At 35.0% G+C, this 24325-nt stretch overlaps 2 protein-coding genes across 6 annotated transcripts in view; both read right to left on the reverse strand.

Annotated features, from left to right (window-relative positions):
- Window positions 1-7: 7 nt before the first annotated feature.
- Window positions 8-919, reverse strand: MS3_00003402 (uncharacterized protein; the record flags this gene model as incomplete). Its single annotated transcript, XM_012942067.2, has 1 exon — window positions 8-919. Exon 1 carries the CDS (start codon window positions 827-829, stop codon window positions 8-10), a length of 822 nt encoding a protein of 273 aa, XP_012797521.1. The 5' UTR covers window positions 830-919.
- The window catches only part of STXBP5_1 (Syntaxin-binding protein 5), a gene marked incomplete at its 5' end in the record, with an annotated part of 88779 nt that continues 65373 nt past the window's right edge, over window positions 920-24325 (reverse strand). Inside the window, 10 exons of one of the 5 annotated variants that reach the window (XM_051211190.1) lie at window positions 920-2229; window positions 5390-5517; window positions 6704-6984; window positions 7094-7275; window positions 8452-8790; window positions 13188-13301; window positions 13395-13523; window positions 15786-15860; window positions 16790-16982; window positions 23794-23855. In XM_051211190.1, coding sequence (XP_051071229.1) covers window positions 1961-2229; window positions 5390-5517; window positions 6704-6984; window positions 7094-7275; window positions 8452-8790; window positions 13188-13301; window positions 13395-13523; window positions 15786-15860; window positions 16790-16982; window positions 23794-23855 — 1772 coding nt within the window. In that variant the 3' untranslated portion in view covers window positions 920-1960. Of the gene's footprint in view, window positions 2230-5389; window positions 5518-5872; window positions 5902-6703; window positions 6985-7093; window positions 7276-8451; window positions 13524-15785; window positions 15861-16789; window positions 16983-21142; window positions 23856-24325 lie in introns of those variants that run through there. The other 4 variants (XM_051211193.1, XM_051211191.1, XM_051211194.1 and 1 more) reach the window with 4 other exon arrangements.

A 24325-nucleotide genomic window follows, 5' to 3' on the forward strand; every position in this document is an offset into this window, starting at 1 on the left:
TAAGAACTTACATACTAGCGCTTGTAATTCCATTTGTATACTGTGATGAGGGCATAGTTCCTCTAGGTACTTGACTGTACAACGGCTGTTCATATTGACCTATCCCATAGTATGCAGTATTGATACGTTTATCTAATTGATACCGAGGCGGATTCATGGGCGAACTATAAAGTCTTGGATCTGGTGGTACTGGACTAGGATACAAATATTGGTTTTGTCTCATATCGCCGGAATAAAGTGATTGACCTGCACTTTCAACTACTGCGACATCTTGCGGACTCCCGAGAATACCGCCATTACTCCCGATAACTCCATCATCCGGGCCACCAACAATAGAAGAGTCTGAGTACTGTGGGTTCTGAGCAATTGTCCTAGGCGTGATTTCCATTTCGTCATCAGAAACAGTGTTTGTTGCAGTTGGTTGGATTTGTTGGTCACTAGGATACGTGATAGCTGTGTGACTTTGTACAGGTTGTTGTTCAACTAAATATGTTGGTTGTTTGGGATCAGAATTCATGGTTGGTTGCACAAATAGTGGATAGGACGGTACATCAGACTGAAAAGTGGAGTAACGGTTGATGTATTTTGTTTTAGGACCCGGGAGATTCGTTTGCTGATCCTGCCGTGCCATCGCATATGGTGAACGTTCTGAGGCTGGATAGGATACGAGATACGTATTGCCTCTCCATGAATTTGAATTGAATGTACGAGGATTGGATGCCACAGCTGTTTCACTAATCTGTATGGTGGAAATAATCATAACGACAAGTAGGGTTGGCTTTAAACTGATCATTGCTGCTAAGCTAAATGCACTGCCGGTAGTAATCATATTTATAAATGATGTTTGACCATGTTTTAAATGTATTTGAGTTGGGTTCAGCTTGAATACAACCAATCAAATCATAGATATGATTGAGTGAGCGTAACTCATTCATCAATTTTTTAGTCTCATAAACAGACAGTACAAAAATTACTACCTTAAGTTAATGTGCCTTCGTATGGGAAAATGAATTTCATAAATCTTCAATGTACAGAAGCACGATGATTACTTATCAGTTATTGATTAATAATCAGGAGTTTTCTTTATTTTACGTATACTGGATTGTCTAACTTAAGTGAAACTATCATAAGAAAGAAAACGATGGACAAAGTTTGTTATTTTGTTTCTAAGTTTTAATGATATAAATAGAACATACGAAATGAAAAATAATGAATGAGTAAAATGACCCAATAAATTTAGGGATGAATGTGACAGAGAGCTTCTGAAGAGAGCGATCGATTTTGAAATAATGCGTTCGACGCTTTTACAAGCTTATGAAATAATTAAGATTCAGCTAATGAAGACTAGAAGGTATATATATATAAAGTGAGTGGTGAGACAAAATTGTCATATGATCCAACAGTACAACAAAAATAGCAATCACAGTTGTTAATGTAAATTAACCAAGAGGAGGAATTATGTTCCTTTGAACAAGTGAATATTTATGATGTATATCTGATGGATATAGAGTGGTGACCAACAACACAAATTGTGTAAGACATCACAAACAAGAACTCCGTATGATGCTAGAAAATAATAACTCAAATATAAACATCTTGATAACGCAACAGAAAATACAATAAGAAGTTCAAAATCCACAGTCAATACAAAAACAACGGTTACAGTGACGATTAGTCACAAGCATACAGAAACGTAAGTCCCTACATCGTACATGTTATTACGTCAGATATATATATATTAAGGAGGAAAACCGAAGAACGAAAATATAAACATAATGTTCACTCGTCCTCAATATGAAAGTAGAATATCGTTCATCATTGTTTTTAGCACATAGGTTAAAGTGAGATAGAACACAGTTACGAAATCTTGTAGGCCCCGAAATACTAAGTCAACAAAGTTACCTGAGAGCAATCAAATAGGGAAATAAGGAAGGGTCAATTGCTGCAATAATAGTCTTCTTTAGAATGGCAAACCCCAGCGTTTGTCCTTTTTCTCGTATTTGGCAGCGAGAATAGCAGCAGAACGACCAAAACCTTTAGCTTGATCAGCCATCTCTTGCGTTTGTAGGTCTAATTGCTGTAACCGCTCACCACGTTCGATAGCAGCATTTCTAGCTCGTGCAATTTCAGAAGAGGCAGCACCAGTTTGACCAGATAACTTTTCCAAACGAGCATTTGGTAGCAGAGTAGTAGCGCCAGGTGTCCCCTTCCCCGAACTTGCTTCACCAACTAAAGCAAGAACAAACTAGAGAATGAGAATTTCTGTGTATTTGTTACACGATATAAACCACCTAAATCCACTGGTGTTGATTTGTGACTACTGTGTTGAGCATTATAATATCTCATTACAATGACTATCAATGAAAATGAGAACTTTGGTTCGAAGACAATAGTCTAAGTAAAATGCAGCTTGACAAAGTGCGGCTGCATACGGAATTTGCATGGCTTGTGTTTACCATGCTCCAACATATTAAAAAAGTCAAAATATGTTTCAATAATTACATAACAACGATGATTAAGAGAACAGTAAAGGCGATTAGTAATCGTAATTTACAGCCAACAAACCTAGATAATGTTTCGTTGCTTATCTTTGTTGTGTGCTCAGTGAACACTGAGTTTGAACATCTTTAATAAGTAACCGCCCGACCGCAGCTGCTACCTTGATTTGATGGCATACCTATTGCGATAACTCAACTAGAATATATTGCTTGGAATAAATATTCCTTTAGGCCCTACTATTCCAGGTAGGTCGGTTGGGGAGCTTACTTACTTGTACCTGTTACCCCTCGTCAAGGAGCATAGGCCGCTCACCAGCATTCTCCATCTAACTCCGTCCTGGACAATCCTTCCCAGTTGCTATTCATCTTTCTCATGTCTGCTTCCGGTTCCCGACGTAGTGTGTTCTTCGACCTCCCTCTTTACCGGTTCCCTTCAAGATTCCGAGTTGGCGCTTGCCTCATGATGCAGTTTGGTGATTTCCACTTCCAGTGTCTTTTCCCAATTTCCTCAGCCGGAACCTAGTTTATTCTCTCCCACAGTAGGTTGTTGCTGATGGTTTCTGGCCGACTGGAATTGAGTATCTTGCGTACACGACGGTTGGAGAACGGTAAGACTAGAAGCAGAAACTTAGGGCCACAGGGCGAAGTTGTACTGCTGACTGGAGTGGAGTGTAACAGTAGTAAGGTGTTTCACTCAGGCAACCAGCATCTTTAGCGATGCTCTCTTCTCGTAACGAAAGCAACAGGTTAGAAAGGGTCGACTCTATAAATGTCACACCTTACCCCAAGGATTTCCGTCCTCGACAGTAAGGCCTTTGAAAGTGCGAATCCAACTCATCAAAAGCTTCCCATAAAAGGCTGTGCGCTACCGGCCTCAAGCAGTTTTACTTTGTGCTTTGCGGTCACGTTTCCAGGTCGCTAAGACCACCAGAAATTCAGCTTTTTGGGGTCCATCACGAAGAAAAATCCAAGTAGTAACAACCGCCCTCCTATCGCTACAAACACCCGGGACTATCTTGTTGATGGTTGAATCCCTCTTTCATCTCTTAATTGTTCTTCTATCCTCACAACTAATCCTTTGCGTGATTATCGTAACCAATGGTTAGAAACTTTAAATGACGGCTCAAAATCGTTTGCAACGGCGCAGGTGTATCCATTCTTTGTCATTCCTCAAATCCTGAGATTCTAAATTGCTCATAAATCTTTGTCTTATTCCATTTATTTGTATTTTCTTTTCGAGTCGTATCTTCAGTGCCTAATCTTTTTTATTACCACTCGGTGTTCGAAATTCTACTAAACATACAGTTGTTGATTATTTCCAACTTGCAGACTTACTGTCAACTTAACTGAAACCACTTTCATCTCCAGCATAGCCACTATATCTACTATTGTAATCTGATTTACTCCAGAATATTTATATATGCAGAAATTAGTTCAAGCTTGATTTTGCACTTTCTATGACTGGTAAAGGCTGCCACAAAATGAACAGTACTGATAAAAACATTTTCTTCCTACCGAAGACAAATTGCTTGTCTAAATATTTCTTACGATAGTTATCCGATTATATACTTTTACTAGGCTTGCACGCGACCTTTTTTAGTTAAATGACATATGGTAAATGTCACTTTAAGTGTGCAAATAACAATTTTACTGAGCCAAAAAAATATAACAATCGAAGGTAGTCTGAGTTGATTCATTAACTCTTTCAACTATTCAATCTGATACTCTTACCACGATCGAAATGGTTAACTCTTAGTTATAAAATCAAATTGAAGATGAGAAAATTGGCACACACAAATCTTTAATTAGTCCTGACTACGTAAACATTTTATTACTACTGCTTAAACGCTGACGGAAGTGTTCCAAGAATGAGAAACTGACTGAAATGTCAGACAAAATTTAAAATGACCCATTTAATTTTAAGTGATAGGCGAAACCCTTGTTTGATGCAAAAACTTGGGAAATGATAGTGTTACAACGGTGCGATCAATTGATAAAATTATTGGAGTGCCTAAACCCTAACCGGGTTCACTTCAGAAAACTAAACCGCTAGAGAAAATTAGGGAATCAAAACTGCTTCCAACCCAGATAGTATGACTCATTTCACAATAAATGGCTAATGAAGAATGCAAAATGTAGTAAGGGAAGGAATAATTTACTAGTTTTCCCTGTCATATCCCAATTGAGATAAACATATCATTCATTTTCCAACTTAAAACTTTTTCGTAGCATATATACATATAAATGCAGTTATCGTATCAAATGTAATCTACAGATAAACAAGGCTTCTATTTACCAATTTGGTACGCATAAGCAAACTTGTCAACATTAATTTCGCAAAAGTTAGTCAGAAGACGTTCGTTAAAAGCATTCAGTATATATATATATAATGGTAACTCAAATTTGCTTCATCTCAATAAAGAAATCATCTTCAATTTACAACCTGAATAATTTGAATACACTTTAAGGCAACTACAATCATTTATTTGAGTTAATTTATGATTTTAGGTTTTGCTAACTTCACTCTATATCCAGTGCAACCCGAAGTTTTCACTTAGTTTCACTGAACGAATCTGGCCTAAAACCTATTGTATGAGTTCGTAAATATGATACGAAACAAAATGATCACTCTAAATATTAGTGACAAAAGACATTGAGATTGTCGATAAAGTCTCACTATGCCAAAAGATGTACTACTCAAAAACTGAAAGTAGGATAACTCATTGTAAACAAAAGAAAGTTGACTGATTATGGAAAACAATCTGAAATAAGAGCAGGCTAAATAATTATCAGTGGTTTACGAAAAGAATAGTATGAACGGTATATGAAATAAAATTATGAGAACTCAGCAAAAGAACTGTGACAGGAAGTAGTAATATGGTCAAACTTACACAATTCATCTCGATCTAATGAAGATACCAAAGTTCCACTTAACAAATTTTTGAAAAAGTTTTTCTTAGGAGGTTCTGGCATATTACTTGGTAGAAATATCTCACCTTGCATATCACGTAAATTCGCACTGTAAGTCAAAAAATAGAGCAAGATATGAGAAATATTTACGGTAAACTGTTCTAAGGAAACATTTGTAAAAGAATATTTTTAGCATTTGGAATTATGTAGCCTTTAAAGTGAAACTAGTACGTTAATTTAATGTTTCACTTATCACTCGGGACCATAAACCAAGGACTTGAATGTAGCCAGGAATATATTTGATAATCAATAGTGACAAAGGGAATATTTTACCATTTACTCAAAACTTAAAGTCGTCTCTATTGTGCAGCTTTAAAAAACCCAACCGTATTGTTAAATATTGAGTAATAATCAGTTGGAAAAACCCATTGACATTAACAATTCATAGCCAAAAAGAATCCTACCTCTTGTTACCTGGTTTGCTCAGAGTCATTTAATAATAGCAATATATTTTGTGTTAAAAAAACCTTCTTGTAATCATGATAATTATTAAAATCAATAGTCATAACATTCAGCTTTTTAAATATGTGTGGGTGTAAGGAGTGCGCAGCCAATTAAAATTAAACTGTACTGACAACTACTTTTTGAAAACGAACAATATGATCATAAGAATTTGACAATAGAATATGAAGCTTTTGGGTATCTGACTTGACAAGTCTACTCAATTAGTAACACTCAACCAATGTATTTATTCTAGGTAAATGGTTTCCAAATTAAAATGAGAATGTCAAAAGTGATAGTGTCTCTCAACCGATAAGTGGATAAGGAAGTTTCGCATTAATGAGCCGAAAAACGTGATTTTAGAGCAGTAGTTGACATTAAACTCCACCATTCTGAATGAACTGACGAATGATAAGATGCATCCTATGAAATCAGTAGTTTTTTACGGGTTAGAAATCTAAGTCAAAAGTTTAACTAATGGGGCTCAGAGACAGAAACCTAGATAAAAATTATAGTCTTAATACACATCATGATATCAAAAATGAATAGTAAGGACCGTTAGCTTTGCAGTTATATTGGGTTACAGAATATTATTACCTCATTATAAATCACCATAAACTGTTGAGCTAGTTGGGTTTTATGGAATTTCCACTTATATTTATATATATTCAATTGCTGTGAAAATAAGCACAACTGAAGAGACTAAAACATACATAAATTCACATGTCATAAAACATGACAAAAATATTCATAATGATGAGAAACATTAATGAATACAAAAAAACAGGAATTACCAAACATCTGATGCCCAGGTGATTTTAGCTAATTCTGAGGGCGACACCAAATACACAGATTGACCATACTGACCAAATGCAAACGAACGGCTTACACATTCTGTATACGGTAAATAATCCACATCCATTAGTAAACGTAAACTCGGTAATGAGAAGGCAACAAAATGTCCATTTGCAAGATAACATGCGAGGAAACTAGCCGTTGATGTTCCGCTATTATGCGATGGTCTCAAACGTTGTACGGAAGCACGTACCACTTGACTTGTTTCAGTTATTTTTACCTGTATAAAAAAAAGATTAAAATAGTATCCAAAAGGAATGAAGTTAGTGGACCTAGTTTAAAACTAAACATGATGGAATTCTATCTGCAACAAATAAGAGTAGTTTTACCTTATAAAGACAATTTTGTGAAGGAAGTGCAACTACTCGAGCTTGCTTTTCTGAACAAAGGACAACCAGCTGTCGGTCACACTCGATAAAACCTTTGGATGTTGTAGGAGAATCAAGTCCAGTTGTACCACTTGACTGAAATGTACTGACACCACCGCTCATAGTATTGGATAGTATAGTACCTGAAGAAAGTATAAAACAAACCAAAAATGATGACTTGCAGAATTTCAGTATTATGCAACAACACGCTAAACATACTTCACGTAGACACATAAAATAAGGTGAACTTTCTTTAAAGTACCCTTTTAGTATCCTGAGTGCATCGTTATAGTGATTGACACTTTCGTCTCAATCAGGAGACGAATCTCAATTTTCGTTGTAAAAATAAGTGGTAATTAGTTCAGTTTAGGGTAAAATTCCGGAACCATGAAAAACCATAGAAGTTATTGTAAAGCTGTTTCGTCCTAGTTTGTGATGCCTCAGGTTCTATAGGTTTACATGGTATAGAATCCAAAATCTTTATGCCTCATGACAAACACAATAAAATAGACAAACTAGGTTGGAACATTTATCCATACTTTGTCCAAGGTTCAGATAGTTATCAATTACTTGACAGGAAGTCAGTGAACGCTAGCTAATTATGAAATTTGGAATTCATAGAGAAAGAACAATAGAAAACTAGTAGTTTTAATATAAATTAAGATCAAATTTTCTAAACTGATAATATATAACTTCTTTACAACTAAATATAGGCCGAAAATAACCAATCAACACTACACTTGAACTTAAGAGATGTTGCGAGAAGTAAAAAACAGATTCTTTAATGAATGCAATTTGCGTAATAATAAAATAGTAGCTATACTAAACAATCAGTTGATTGGAGCTTAGAATATCTATCACCCAAACCAATATTAATTATGAAAACACTGGAATCTTTGATGCGTAAACTATCGGCGTACAATTGTGGCTAAATAAGTGTGGTGAGACAGGTTTGGGGAATGTACTTAGTAACCTTACCACTCATTCAACTGATGTGGATTTATAGTTTTATAGAGTTATCTTGAAATTAATAAATAGGCGGTTAGAAATTAAAATCTTAATTTGATATATTAAGACAAACTAGATAAATGTCTAAATTTATCTTACGATGAAAAATGGTTGTCAAGAGACCGGTCAACTGTTCTAGCAAAAATTCACATCGTCAGTCAATTATTATTAATAGGAATAAAACATAGACGTTGAAAAGGAATGCTATCCCACGACTGAGATTGATATGAGAAATACGTCCGAAACACAAATATAAAATATGCAACAATTAGTGTTATAAGATATAGAAAAGACGATATTTGTGTGCTTACTAGAGTGACCGGATGTTGATGTTGAAGACGTATGTGTGGTGACTGTATTTTGTCGAATAACTGACTCTTTTAATGCTCGAACACTGCCACCACCACCACCACAAGACTTGAAACCAGTATCAGTTGAACTATATGCGTCAGCATTAGTATACATAGAAGTTCCTTCAGAACATATGGATGAACAAGATATAAGAGATGCTTGTTTCGAAAGTTCAGAGGCAGCACCACCTTTGAAAATAAATGAATCATCCCAACGCTCAGAAGGACTCGGTAAAATATCACCGGTATTATCCAACAGGCTAATGTGAATAATATCTCCACGTAAACGATACAAAGAAGCTAAAATAAAGAGTATAAATAAATAAGTAGAAATTTCTAGAGTATTTATTGCGATTAGTCTTAAAAATCCGCAATATTTCTGAACGGGTGTGGTAACAGGCCTGTGACAACACTCATTAAGCATCTTTGTAGTCTATACATTACAGATATAAGATATAAGCCAGTAATATTACAAGATTACTTATATTAATTTCGACCTCTATGTGTTTGCTTAAAAGAAGCACATATGCGCGCACATTATTGGCAAAGGGTAGATAGAAATAAAAAGATTGGAGAAATGTGTATTACTGGAGCCTTCGAGGAATTATTCCATTTAGAAAGACTAATCAACACAGAATATTAAATTCAGATGGTTAGATTTTTAACATAGGCTTACTAGTTGATAAAATTGTAGCAAATTTTCAATGACCATATATTTCGATGTTAGTTAACGTAGGATCACAGTTAAAATCCTATTGAGAAATGTATATAATTGTAATTTTTTAAATTGACTCTTCAAGTAAACGAAAATGTCTTAAATGGACATTGTCGAGTTGGACCCAGTAAATTTGCTAAAAGCATTCAACATCATTCCACTCTAGTCCTTTTTATGCCTAGAACCGAGTTTTTCCGTTAACAAATTAAAATAATACATCAATTTGATGAGTGGTAAGTGATTACAGACAGTTATTTAAAAAAAAGTATATTCCAATTATTAATACTTTTATTAAAATCTGATAATCATATTTTCCAGTCTGTAAAATGTTTATCTAGTTGATGTGTCAGTGAGAACTACGAATTTCAGACACATGAACGTTCATGTTTTCTAAATGAAAAATAGAAACCTAACTAAGACTTGTTTGACAGAATGTAAGATAGAGGTATATTTGATTCACATTTTGACAAAATTAGTCTATCGAGCTACTGAAATAATTCTTTAACAAGATAAATTTAATCGATAAATTCAGTCCTCTGGTTTTAGCTGAAAGAAGGGAAGAATCGTTCAGAAATCATGACAAATATTGCTGACTGGTTTTTGGATCGGATTAAGATTACGTATTTCCCACCGAAAACCGTGGTGTCACTTTATTATTAATTATCACATACAGAAGTTGGTTACAAATATTCATGTTAAACATTTGTATTTTATGGACAGTAAAAAAGACCAAAATATCCAGATGAAAATATTTATACTATATATTCGTGGATCTGCACAGCTGAGTCCCATACTAGGACGAAACGACCGTCCAATGCCTACAGGTTTTTCATGGTGGTCTAGCTTGAATCAGTTCATGAATTCAAGTGTTAAATATAACAAAGTTTATTTAAGAGTTGCTAGATTGGACTACAATTTAGTTAATCTGCCCGATGTCTCAATAAAATACTGTTACAAGCTTATGGATTAATTAAAATTCAAGCATTGGATGAATGGACAAGCAACTGAAAACACAGTAAGTAATTTAAATATTAAGTATTTAATACTCTCTTATTAGTTTCGGATAAACAGAAAGTAGCGAGACATTCCAAAATACAATACAAATTTAGTGATTAAACAAGAGTAGTCAATATATACTTGGGTATTCTATAATAAAATTATTTCATCATGAGAAAAAAGACCGATGTCTTAATAAAACGAATAAGTTAGATAGCTAGTTTTGCTAGCTTGCCAATACAAATGAACTTTCTATATTTCAGTTCAGAAGGATTTCAAGCTCAATAATATATGTGTATACATAACACTGCTTTTGTGTGTGCAGATTGAAGACGAAAATCAATATTAACATTGAGCATAAATGCAAGATAGATTCTACTAATCAAGTAAAATTGACAGTTATTTAACAAGTAATCAACTTGCATACAGAGATATAGGATAGATATACAAACATGCATACCAATATGACATGCAGACATATAAGAGATGCACATGCCATTTAAGCTGGTACATAGTTATTTGAAAGAAAATCAATAAAACAGTTCAGGATTTAGGTAATTAGTTAAGTGAGATAAATGTCCAATATTCCTTGTCGTTTATTCACTCACCATACTTTTCTACTTTATCTGGTGACGTGAACAGAGTAACCTTTTTCACACAAGTGGACAGAGCAAGAAAGTAGCTCGGATAATGTGAATGATCTCATTATTAATGCATTGATACATACATCTACTTTAAATTTCAATACAAAGTTTATTACAGGATGTTTTAATTACCATGGAATAAGCTGGAATACCGGTAGTTGTCAGTCATGTAATGGTGAATTCTCAGCGTCAATTAACATACACTGCTGGTCACAGTGGGTTTGTATCTCAACAATGAATGGTAATATACTTGATCTGATATTTTGTAGAGATATCATCCTACTGTCTACACAAGTATACAATCAATTTGAAAGTAGTGACAATAACACAGTAGTTGGTGCTCTCCCTATTTGTCTTTTTTATAACAAACCCATACGGAAAACCCATTCATATAGAGATTATAGGCATGCTGACTGGGACCTTCTGCACTCCCCGGCAAGATTCTCAAACTGGGATACCTTCTACTTAAGCAAGTCTTGTAGATGCCATTGACACATTCTATCTGATCACTATCTCCTGTATATATTCCTGCACACCTCTTGAAACGTACAGGTTTAGTAAACCTAACGAATTATTTATACCAGCTAAATATCGTAACAAATTGACACCTACAGAAATGTTTTTTAAGTCAAACGATTTCACGTCAGTTGCACAAATAAGTATATTTTTTAACCAAATCAAAGAAAAATATTAATGAAGAGTTGTTAGCGTTTCATAATGGCTCAAAAGTAGAAAATTCAATTCTTCTTTTCTATAGACACTCCTATCCTTTGCTACATCGATGCTTACTTCTCTGAAAATGTTATAAACGACCTTACACCTGTTATTGTATCTTATTCCAGAAGTGAGATTATAGGACCTTTAAATGTTTAGTTGTTTTTATTACTGAATATACTAAGTAAACCTACCTATCTGTTGTTACTTTACACTTACAACGTAAGTGTAACTAACTAATTTGAAAAATATCTAACACGAACAGTATATCATAAAATAACCTGGCACATGTATTATGGTAGACCTAACTGACCTATCGTAGTAATTACTGCTTTCGTTGCTCAGTGCTTTCTGTTTCCATTTTAATTTTTCTAGTTATAGATGGTTATAATCAATTTGTTATGGCGCCAAGAATGACCTTAAATACATCAACAGGATGTTCACATTCAAAGAATTAACAGTTTTCAGCTGATGCCTTTCATTGTTGTAATACGTTTGACAAATGTACTATCTAAACAATTTTTGAACGAGAAAACTTGCAACAATCTAATTTTCCATGTATTCTCTACACTTAATATTAGTATCTAAATCAAACTGATCATGCCTGTATAAACTGTCATGAATTCTGTAATTATTATTTTTAGAATATGTTATATCATTATTATAGTACTTTAACGACTAAGGATAGCTATTCTACGATTAACAGCATCATAACACTTCGTTTTCACATTACATCATAGAGATTAATCAGCATTTTCAGAACAAAAACACCAAATACCAGTTAGCTATAATTAAATCCCTTGAAACCTAAGAAGGAAATTCACATAGATCATTTATCTAGTGTTCAGAGGACTGATATTAGGGATTATCAATTAAAATGAGTAAATGGGGTTAGTTGTTACTGAACTAAAACACAGACAAAATCATCTGTCCAAGGCTTCTTTTACAACCTAATTCCTGCGAAATATTATTTTGCATGTAAAAGAATAACGTCCCCAAACAAAAGAAAGTATAATCGTGCTAACTAGATAAGGCTTTATCAGCACAGTGGGTCAATGACATATCGCTGTGATTTTTTCTACATCAAATATGCTTACTAATCACTTTTGCTTCCTCTCACCTAGTTTAACAACATGCAGATTTCTCTTTCTCATCACCTATCTCGATGTTTGCGATAAGAACTGATATGCTGTTAGATTTAATGACTCCCCTAACTAATTATGCAGATTTCTAGTCGTCCAATAGTATTACATTATTTATTATATTGTTCATTTTTTGATGTTCACTCGAAATCATTGATGGGGCTCGTAACGTGTTCAATAAACCAAGTTGACTCATGACATTTTTGGCTGGAATCGATTACTAGCTGACTGATCTACGTTTCTCTTTTATCGGTATTCATTCAAAAAGTGTACCTGCAAGATATGAAGGAAGAGCTCTTTTTCTACATATATAAGAAGGTATCATTTTTGGAGCTCAAGTCAAAGTTAATTAGCACTAACAACGCATACATTAATATGAATAATGAAAAATTAAAATATAATGTAGCGTTATTTATCCAAATCACAAACGTAAACATATATCAATGCAGAAAATGTACTATTAATAGAAAAAGGAACAGGAATTACCAATACAATATGAGTGATTGATTGGGACATTATTCAATACTCGATACTTTAGATTCAAAGCAAGGACACATCCACGAGATGTCCCGATCCAGAGATTTGGGACAAAATGTAAGTCTATATATAGGATACAGAATAATGTATGAGGAAAGGTAAGATATTACAAAAAATTACTATTCTTTTCACACAAACTTTATGAATAAAACGTACCTTGTTTAGGGGATATCCATTCACTGAATAAAATTGTTTTAATTGTCTCACAGTTTAGATTATCTAATGAGCTAGAACTTGCGGTTAAACTTCCCGGATGTGAAAACTGTGAAAGATCGGAGCACTTTTCTGTGATTTTTACGCACATGAAAACAAACGAGAAAGGAATTAAGAAAAAAAATGTAAGACTTCCAGTTCGTTCAGATATTGATATATAACATGCACCTTATTAACACAAACATGATAACAGCATTAAGGAATATCACAAAAAAACGAAGCATATTCTTGCAAACACACCAGTTAGCAGAAAAAACAATGATACAAATATGAATATACATTACTTCAGACGCTCATATGGAATATAAGTAGTATGGACGTATATCACGTCGAAAGTGGGAAAATAATTTTTAAAATTAGTGGAAAGATGACCATAAGAATAACTTTCAGCAGGACGAACAATGAACTATCAATCCATTAATGTAAAAAATGAACAATACACATGCCTACGAAGCCAGAAAAATATTCGATAATAAAAGTTAGTCATGTGTATATGTACATATACGGAATAAATATAACTGCTTTTACATACAACACACCTGTTTATGGAAATGAAATGTCTACGGTTACTTAAAGTGATTAAAAATAAGCTAATATTACTATATGAATAAAAAATTTTGCGTAAAATATTAGATAGTTGAAAATAGTAAAAGCATTATATAATGTGTAAAAAAATTGGACACGAACAAGATGTTAAATGACACAATATGAGTAACTGCCGAAAAGATAACACTTGTTAAAATGGTTGATCAGAAAAAACCATCCAAATACAAAAAAGAGAAATAGGCGTACAGTTATTTTACTCGCTGGATTAGAATAGAAACTCAAAGAAGTAAGAGGTAGGACTTTATTACTGGTATAGCTTATCAGGAACATCTAAAGTTTTCTACCATAGACTAACTGTTAACCAGAGAATATGAACCTTCAGATTTGGAATATTCCTCAAGTTATTTGTATACGATAAACATTATGCTTCATAGGTTAGATGTTAGCTGGATGTAGACTGGATTAAAGCACATTCCGTAAAGGATTTTGTTGGGGTACACTGATTCTTATCCGGTCACTGCTAGTGGACATTTGGAGAAGGCTCTAGAATCTTCCTATGTGAGGACAATAAGTATACTAACGTTTATCTTATTGTGATTCCTACTTCCATTCAACCTTTTTATTTGGAATATAATTACGTTCCTGTTCAACAGTGTTCTGGTTTGGAGACCTTCCGAGTGAAGTAGTGCCCAAGAATACTAAGCAATAAGAGCAGCTGGATCGTAATAAGAGAAAATGATGACAGTATCCCATCCCCGTTGCTAAGATCACCAGGAACGATAACAATACAGTTAATGAGTGTCATTATTTCATAAAGCAGTTAGTTTTTTATGATAAGTATACATCTGAAAATGAACTTAAAAACATCTACATTTTCTTTCCAGATTTCTAATTATTCATCGATTTAAATAATACCTGGTTGACGTAATATGACTGAAGAGTTTCCTGAATAGAACACCAAAACGCACGAGAAATCTTTAAGGCATAGCAGTGAACGAACATGAAAATTTTATCCAGGTGACTTTAAAAATAAATACTTATATCTCGTTCTACATAAAATGACTAGTATTTAAAATGTTATTAATAAGATTTGCACAGTAGATTTATTTTAATCATGAAGACAGTCTAAATAAAGCACCAATATCAGTGAAATCGAATGATATCTAATCCTATGTAGTCGAGTACAGCTTAATGAAGAATTACATTGCAGTGTTAATCTAACCGTAACTTTTATTAGTTAAAATTCCAGCTCACCAACTCGAGAAAAACCCTTTGTACTTAATGCAAAAAATAACTTCGGCTACTCAAAAAGGAAAACGAATAATATTATAAACCAGTCCAAATAATATTACTGCATGCTTCAATGAAAATAACAAATTTTTGCCCATTCACGAATAAATTAGCACAATTATATTGTAACCTTGATAAAGCTCATCATGCATTTTAAAATACCGAAAGAAATTATGAAGTGGAAAATTTTTAAATATCTGTTTACCCAACCTTAATGGATTAAAAATTTCAGCACGTGTAAACAGCAAATAAAGTGGTGATAAAAGAACTGATATACATATTCACATAAAATGTAGTTAAAAAGATTCATTTGAATTATTAGGTCATTCATTGAGTACGCTAAGAAGTTCCCCACCAAAAATCTCAATATAAGATTTACGAATCGACTGGAGAAACTTTAAATCTTTTATATCACGAGAATGCTGGTAATTTAACAACAACATACACACTAGCAGACACACATAAACCAACACAAAGAATACGGTAAAATCAAACAACCTGAAGAAGTGTTTTGTGCATTAGACGTTTGTCCTTGTTGACGAGATGATTGATTTGTTCGACAGGCCAAAACCACTATTATAAATGGATGTATATACAACAAATAATTCAGTTAGGTTGCTTATAATTATACTACATGTAAAAGGTTCCTCTGTTAGAAATAGTCTTTGTACGGGAAATGAAACGGTATGACTGTAAAATAAATTTATCATGCATTTTCTCTCTACTTGTGACACAATATTTACTCCAATGCATACTTAATAAACAGAGAATCTATTTGAGGATATTTCAAAGGATTGGTAAAATTACAAACTAGGAGGGGAATGAACAGGCAAATCTGTCGAAGAGAAGTCATGTTTAGGTTTTTGATATGTATATTAAAACAAACTACTGATTAAACTGAACGCAGCACAATGGAGTGAACTAAGTTACTACACACATTTTAATCCAGAGACTAATCAACAAAAGATAAGGAATATGAGAAGAAAACCAAATCAAATAATTATACACCAATACACTTCAATCTTTCGGTACTGAATTTTGTATAGTCAACCGAACAAAAAGGTCAAGTTTAAGCAATGAATTCGTCTGGGAAATTGTACTTATATTTCATATGAGTGTATATTGTACTGAATAACAGTGCGAATTCGAGTAAGTTATGCATCACCAATGAAAAAACGTAACTTATTAAAGATTGTACACATGTTATATAAGTAATTCGTATTAATTAATCAGGTCTTCGGCTGTGAATCAACGTTTAACATTTTATTATCAATTTAACAACAAAGGTACATATTATCGTTACCACTGTCTTTCGAATTGTTACTGAAAATAATGTAACCTTCATATATAATCGTTACGATTGATGAAACGATCAAGGTTAAATGAGAGTGACTTAAGACAGCACAGGGACAATAAGGCATTCAGAGAGGTAAATAATAAAACAACAGATAATACAGAAACGTTATTTATCATAATACATATTTACTAATCAACCAACTGACCTTGGGACTTGGCACGTTTCAATTCACTTTTGACAGTTGTAGTTCTTGATAATACATAGCGTGTTGTATAACCGGTACTAGATGACTCACTCGATTGTGCAGCATCTGAATTTGAGTGGACGTTTTTCAAAGCTGTCTGATTGTTTATAATGCATGTATTAGCCAACGAAGTTGAGCCAGCTGAACTATTATTCTAATTCATAATATATTATTATGTATGCGAGAAAAGGAATATAAGTTAACCATTAACACATATTATGGGAAAACTGAAAAGTGCAAGTCTTAGTAATTAACCAGTGGTAATAGCAGTTACTAATGTACATCAAATGAATACATAGAGATCAGCCATGTTTACTAAACCTATGCAAATGAGGACATTGTACGTAGAGAACCAGCGAGAATACTGAAACACTTACACATAGAAAATCTAATATTACCACAAAAAGGAGTAAAATATAAACAACAGTTCTAATATGAGATATAGTATACATAAATTCAAGCAATATATTAAAAACTCACTCACAAACAGCTACTAAGGGACTAGTAGTTTTCAGCTGACTGAAGTTCTTAACCTCAGGCAACAAATAAGATTATCACGATGGTGATGACGCGCGAGTCAATGTTGACGAGAAATCTTTCTAAATTTATATGATCCGTTCAGGTTATCATTATTATCAACTTTAAGTTCATTAATTCTGACTTTTAGTAGTGAATTAATAACTTTAACATCTGTATAATAATACTTTGTAATTATTCGATGACGTTTATCAATAGAACTATTTGCTTTTGATAACAAACATTTTTGGGTACTTTGGAAAATATCTATTCTTGATTAGCGTTTCTTGTGAGTATCAGTGAAATCATTACGATGATTAATTGAGGTGAATGCCCCTGAAACTAGATATGACACTGAATCTTCCATAGGATTGTTGCTAAAAGACTGATCAAGTATCGAAGAAGATATATTTCCAGAGAATATGAATGGTCCTGAATAGAAGCTCTACGAGATGATTGAGCAATAACAACATTGAAAGAATACTAGAAATTTAACGACATACACGACAATAACATAAGAAAACAAATACAAGACAACATATGTATTCAAGATAGACAGCACTCAATTAACAACTACAGAGAAACATTTTATATAAAAGTAGTAAAATAAAATTAGGAGGGAACATGGTAAACACGTAAACAATAAACACACACTCAGATACACCTACGTAAACATATAATATAAGATTGAAATCAATGAATATAACTGACTCATTTATAAAGCAAGGAACTAAATTCATTGAAAAGATATGTTATTAATGTTAATCTCTTTAATTGAGTAGGCTAAACATGAAATATTAGTCACTTAAAGTTCATAACACCAAACACAGTAAAAATAAAAAAGGAAGGAGTCTTTAATGACTATTTTGATCTGCCTATATCACCGACATGTTGTAAGGTAAAACTTCAGTAGACAAAAAAGATGCGAGTATAGAAATTCTGAGCCAGAATGATAAATCCTCAACGCCACATGAATTATTTATTTGATTTTTCTGATAGGATGTTCCACAGACGCGTCAAGGATCATCACATGTGTAAATTGGGTGATACAGAAAATCGTGTTAACTTTTTATTGTAATATTCAATTTAAAATAAGTGGTTATGATACAACTTTAAAAAGTAAAGAATGATCTGAATTATGTCAGTCAATGAGTTCAGAAACATTCGGATACAAGGATCATCCTCTACGAATAGTCATATATTAACTTTAAAGTTCTAAAGTGTTTCCTCGAGAATGAATAGCGTCAACATGTCATAGTCAACTAACTACAGTTTATACATAAACCATATTTTTTATTAAAAAGAATGACGGACAGAAAGGCTTGTAATGTATAAATTTATATTAATGGAGCCTTTAGTAGAGTAATTTCATTACAGCAGTAAAATGACACATGAATTAGCAAAATTTCAAACGAACTACGGGTCTTAAGTTATCTCTGATCTTCTGTATGGTTGTCTCATTCGAACACAAACTAAATTAACGTTATAGTACAGTGGATATTGGCAACTGACAGAGTTGTAAGCAAACGTTTATAGTTTGAGGAAACTGTCAGCCTTTTTAGCAACTTATTGATAATTATTTCAAATCAACTACCGACACTCAAGGTCTGAGGGCGAAGTCGTACTGCTGACCGTAGAGGGGTGTGACAGCAGTGAGGTGTTTTCCTCGGACAACCAGCATCTGCAACGATGTTCCTTCCCACAAGAAGGGTTGGAATTAGAAAAGGTTGACCCTAAAAATGTCACACCTCACAGTACCTCACGGATTTTCGTCTTATCTCCATGACTAACCCTTCTCACGTCCCTTTATCACCTCGCACCGTTAGGGCAAACGATTCGAGTACGTGGAACGCTATTCCTGGTCTCCTGAAACCACGATCTAAACTACACGTAGGAGCTTTTAACGTACGAACACTTTGCCAAATAGGACAGCAGGCTTCCTTAACTAGGACTTTAGAATCTCGCGCCATCGATGTGTGCTGCGTCTCCGAAACGCACATACAGGATCCGAGTAGCGTCATTCATCTGACCTCACCATGCCAAAATAAAGAACCGACTCGATTTACGCTTCGTGTATCTGGAAGCCCTGATTCTGCTTCCCGTGGCCTCGCCGGCGTAGGTATAGCATTGAGTCCTAGGGCAGAACTAGCTCTCAGAGTGGATCCCAGTAGACAGTCGTTTGTGCGCTGTCCGACTGAACGGAACAGTAAGGATCCGGAAAGATAGGGACACTCGTCGTTGCCTCTTCGTCGTCTCTGTCTATTCTCCCACTGACTGCAGCTCAGATGATGTAAAAGATGAGTTTTACAGAAAGCTCTCCGACCTCCTCCTAAAAGCTAGGCGCTCAGATGTAGTAATAGTGGCCGGTGACTTTAATGCTCAAGTAGGTAAACTAAGTGATAGGGAAAGACACCTGGGTGGATCTTATAGGGTCGTGGCTCAAAGAACAGATTATGGCAACCGTCTGTTGCAGCTATGCTCAGATAACCGCCTCTTTCTTGCAAATACTAACTTTAAACATAAGGAAAAACATCTTTTAACATGGAGACCCCTAATTCGTCCCAACGTTGGACCCAAATAGATCACATCGCTATCAGCCACCGATGGAGGGGCTCAATAGAAGACTGTCGCTCATTCTGGAGCACATGCTTAGATTCAGGTCATGCTCTAGTACGAGCGCGTATCTGTCTGCGTCTTACTGGACGTAGGAAAGACGCTGCAAGGAAACCTCTTAGGGTCCTACTTAATGATAATCAAGCTAGGAATATATTTCAGGAACAACTAGGAAAACAGTTAGGCAACCATGTAGGTGATGCCCACCCCGATGCAGCATGGAATGATATCCGAAAAGCTGTGGAAACAGCAGTGATATCTGCTAGTAAGGTAAACCAGAAGGTTAGGGAGCAACACTGGATCTCAGCAGCATCTATCTCACTGATAGATGCTCGGAAACTCATTCCACCTGGCTCTGAACATAATGAAGAGCGGAGTCAGCTTAAGCGCAAGCTGACAAGAAGCCTACGCAATGATCGCGAACAGTGGTGGGTAGCGAAAGCAAGAGAGATGGAAAAGGCAGCGACAATAGGTAATAGCAGACAATTGTTCAGACTCGTTAAGGAAACCGGAATTAGGAACCCGACTGTTAGCGAAACAATCTCAGAGAAAGATGGACATATTATTCATTCTCAATCCAGGTGATTGGATCGATGGGCAGAAAACTTTAGGGATCAGTTCAACTGGCCTTCAGCCACACTTCGGTTTCCCACGATCTCTAGTCAACCTGAATGGCAAGTTAATGTAGGTCCTCCGTCCCTTTACGAAGTTGAAAAAGCCATAGGAAATCTGAAGCGAGGGAGAGAAGCAGGCCCTGACAGGTCTACTCCTGAGATTTTTAAGGATGGTGGTCCAGTATTAGCAATGAGATTAACCGAGGTCTTAGGTAGAATTTGGGAACTGGACGTAATCCCATCTGACTGGTCTCAATCACTGATTGTGCCAGTCTATAAGAAAGGAAAAAAGTTATCTTGTGACAATCATAGAGGAATCAGTTTGACTAATATAGTATCTAAAATATTAGCTTCAATAATACTTCGACGCCTAATCAAAGCTCGTGAAGAGCAGACTAGAGAAAATCAGGCTGGTTTTCGACCTGGACGTGGTTGTATAGACCAGATATTCACACTACGTCAGGTTCTAGAACACAGACACACATTCAGACGCCCCACAATGGTAGTATTTCTCGACCTTAAGGCGGCATTCGACTCTGTTGATCGTGAGGTTCTATGGCAGTGTTTGTCACTGAAAGGAGTACCAAAGAAGTACATTAACCTTATACAGGCTCTCTACTCGAACACAACTGGTAGAGTGAGAGCTTATGGCAAACTGTCATCAGAATTGATTACCTCAAGTGGTGTTCGTCAGGGCTGTCCACTCTCCCCATTCTTGTTCAACTTTGTGGTCGACGTACTTTTAGAGATAACACTCTCCTCATCTAAATTTGCAGGGGTTGAACTTCTACCAGGAGATTCACTTGTTGACTTGGAATATGCAGATGACATAGTTTTATTTGGTGAAGACGCTGGCAAAATGCAGAGTCTTCTGACCACTCTAAGCAACAATGCAAGCATGTTCGGGATGCGATTCTCTCCCTCGAAATGCAAAATGTTGCTTCAGGATTGGGTTACATCGACACCCGAACTAGTGATAGGGAGTGAAGTAGTTGAGTGTGTCGACCGCTTCACTTATCTTGGAAGTCTCATCAGCCCTTGTGGTCTGGTGTGTGACGAAATCTCAGCACGGATACAGAAGGCTCGACTAGCTCTTGCCAACTTGCGTCATTTATGGCGTAGGCGAAATATCCGTCTATCAACCAAAGGACGTGTTTACTGCGCAGCAGTTCGTCCCGTCCCACTTTATGGCAGTGAAACATGGCCGGTAAGAGTAGAGGATATTCGTAGGCTACTAGCATTCAATCAAAGGTGTCTTCGAAACATTGCTCGTATATCATGGGACCATCGAGTAAGTTACACAGTTGTTAGGAAACGGGTACTAGGTAAGGATGGCAAATCAATTGATGAAGTAGTGAAACTTCATCAGTGTTACGTATGCCCAACCACCGACTTCCTGGACGTGCGATGTTCAGTGGTATAGGAATAGGTTGGAAGAAAGCTAGGGGCGGCCAGACCAGAACATGGCACAAGTCCATAAAGTCACTGACAAGTAGACTGAGTCATGTTGGTAGATGTAGACTACCTGGTTGGTGACCGCGAGATGATAGCAACCGATGGTTAGAGACCCTGAATGACATGGCTCAAAATCGTTTGCAATGGCGCAGGTGCATACTGTTATGACCTTGGATGTCTGGTTTTTCTATCGCACGATTTATCTACCAATCCGAATACGACTTATACGAATCTTCACACTAGGCCAACCAATGACGTTCAACCGGTGTGGGCAGTTTAGTGTCCTTATTGGTCCTATGTCCTACGAGCCCTTCCACTTGAGTACAGAACACAATACCAGCTTCCGAATCAGAGCAGATCGTTTATTTCAGGCATACTTGGTTTATATATCAATCACACAGACCACAACGTACCATAAAATAGGAAATAATATTTGTACACAAATAAGCTCAAAAAGTGGCTGTGAATGTGGGAGGCAGTAGTTAATAAACTGAACATAACTTAAGAACCGTAAATCGTACAATAATAAATTATAGGTCAAAATAAAGCTTATCATAAAAGGAATATAAATATACATAGTGTAATTGTTGAGTAGTTATACAATAAGAATGTTTATAGAATATTAGTCCATGAATAGTCCTCGGAAGTTACCTGTTATTTAATCTTCACCGGATATAACACATACAATCTTTGTGTTCTCCCAGATTTTGATCTCCTTATTCCTCCTTGTCTCTTTTTTTTCTCTTCCCAAATTTATTTCACTGTATTATAGTCTTTAAGTAACATCTCCAAACACTAATCTTCCTGATTACTGCTTATACTCTTATTACTTCTACCACTACGGGATTTGAATCGACCACTGGCAACTCGAACTGATGTACGTACGTACGAAGTTCTACGTTGTTACTGACTGACTGACTGAACTACCGACACTTATGGATTTAACATTAAAATCTAAATATCTCATGGCGTGCAAGAAACTATCATGTTCCTTTGAATCCAGGCTAACTGCTACTTAACAAAACTAATAATGCACTAAAAAACATTAAAAATGGATTTCGGAGTTTGTTCGATTTCAATACTACCACTTAGCAAATCCTGTTTGCTAGTAGAAAACTAGCACGAACATCTCAACAATGGGTTTACTGACACATTTGCTAAATTCCACTTTTCCGCCAAAAATCTAGGTACTTGAATAAGGTAAATAGTTCAAAATTCAAAAAGGCTCTCATTTGGTTTTCAGTTATTTCTTCATTAGAATCTTTTGAAAAAAAACTTATAGTCATGATTTTCGTCAAACATGCTAACAAAAAATGGAAAACTGATCAAATAAAACCTTTTTTCTAGGATGAATCATAAATAGAAAAAATACTGTATGCTAAAAGATAAATATGTGCACATCTTAAACTGCAGAATATGCACTCAATATTTATGTTTTTATGCGAATATTTAAACTAATTAACCTGATATAAATGAATCGGGTTGATTTATAATTGAACCTCCACGTGAGACTAGCATGAACAAAAGGAAGTTAACATTTTCGATCACCGTTTTATTAGAGCTAAATTTTATAGAAAAAAAGCCTGTTTGAAATGAAAACGAAAATAATACATCTGTATAGACAGGTACAGAAAAATTTTTGCCTAAATCTAAAATGATCGCTTTGGTATTCATCGTTTCATTACATATAAACATTTTTTCAGAAATGGTTAAACACAAAAATCATATGGTAATGGGAGTTCAACTAACGAAGATATAATTAACTACCTGATCACAGAATTTCACTTCACCCGAAGCAGACGACCCAGTTAGATTGATAGGACCACGACCTGATGGAGTTAGTTAATAAGCGAAAATAAATACTTATAGTATTAGTAGAACTGATAAAAATCATGTAAACTGTTTATTTGATAATATTGACAACACTTTTCATTTGTTATGATAATAAGCTGAAATATATAACTACAATTATTGACGAAATGATTTAATTACCTAACTGAATATCAATTAAATAAAACAATGATTATTTGATGAGCTGGAGGAGGTCACACGAGGTCTTAACATATGAAGTAGCGCGTGGTTTTAAAAAACTAATAACATAGACGCGTTGTTAACAAAAAATCAAACAAAAACAATCACAAAGTACAATCAATGATATATTCAGTCAGTCAGCTACCACATCGGACCAGACACATATATGCATCGGTCCAAGTCGCCATACCTCATTAGCACAACAAGATGAACACCAAATTCATAGAAGTAGTTGATTCAGTGATGGTTATATATAATAGAAAGATTG

The sequence above is a fragment of the Schistosoma haematobium genome, chromosome ZW, assembly GCF_000699445.3.
Source record: "Schistosoma haematobium chromosome ZW, whole genome shotgun sequence".
Lineage (NCBI taxonomy): Eukaryota > Metazoa > Platyhelminthes > Trematoda > Strigeidida > Schistosomatidae > Schistosoma > Schistosoma haematobium.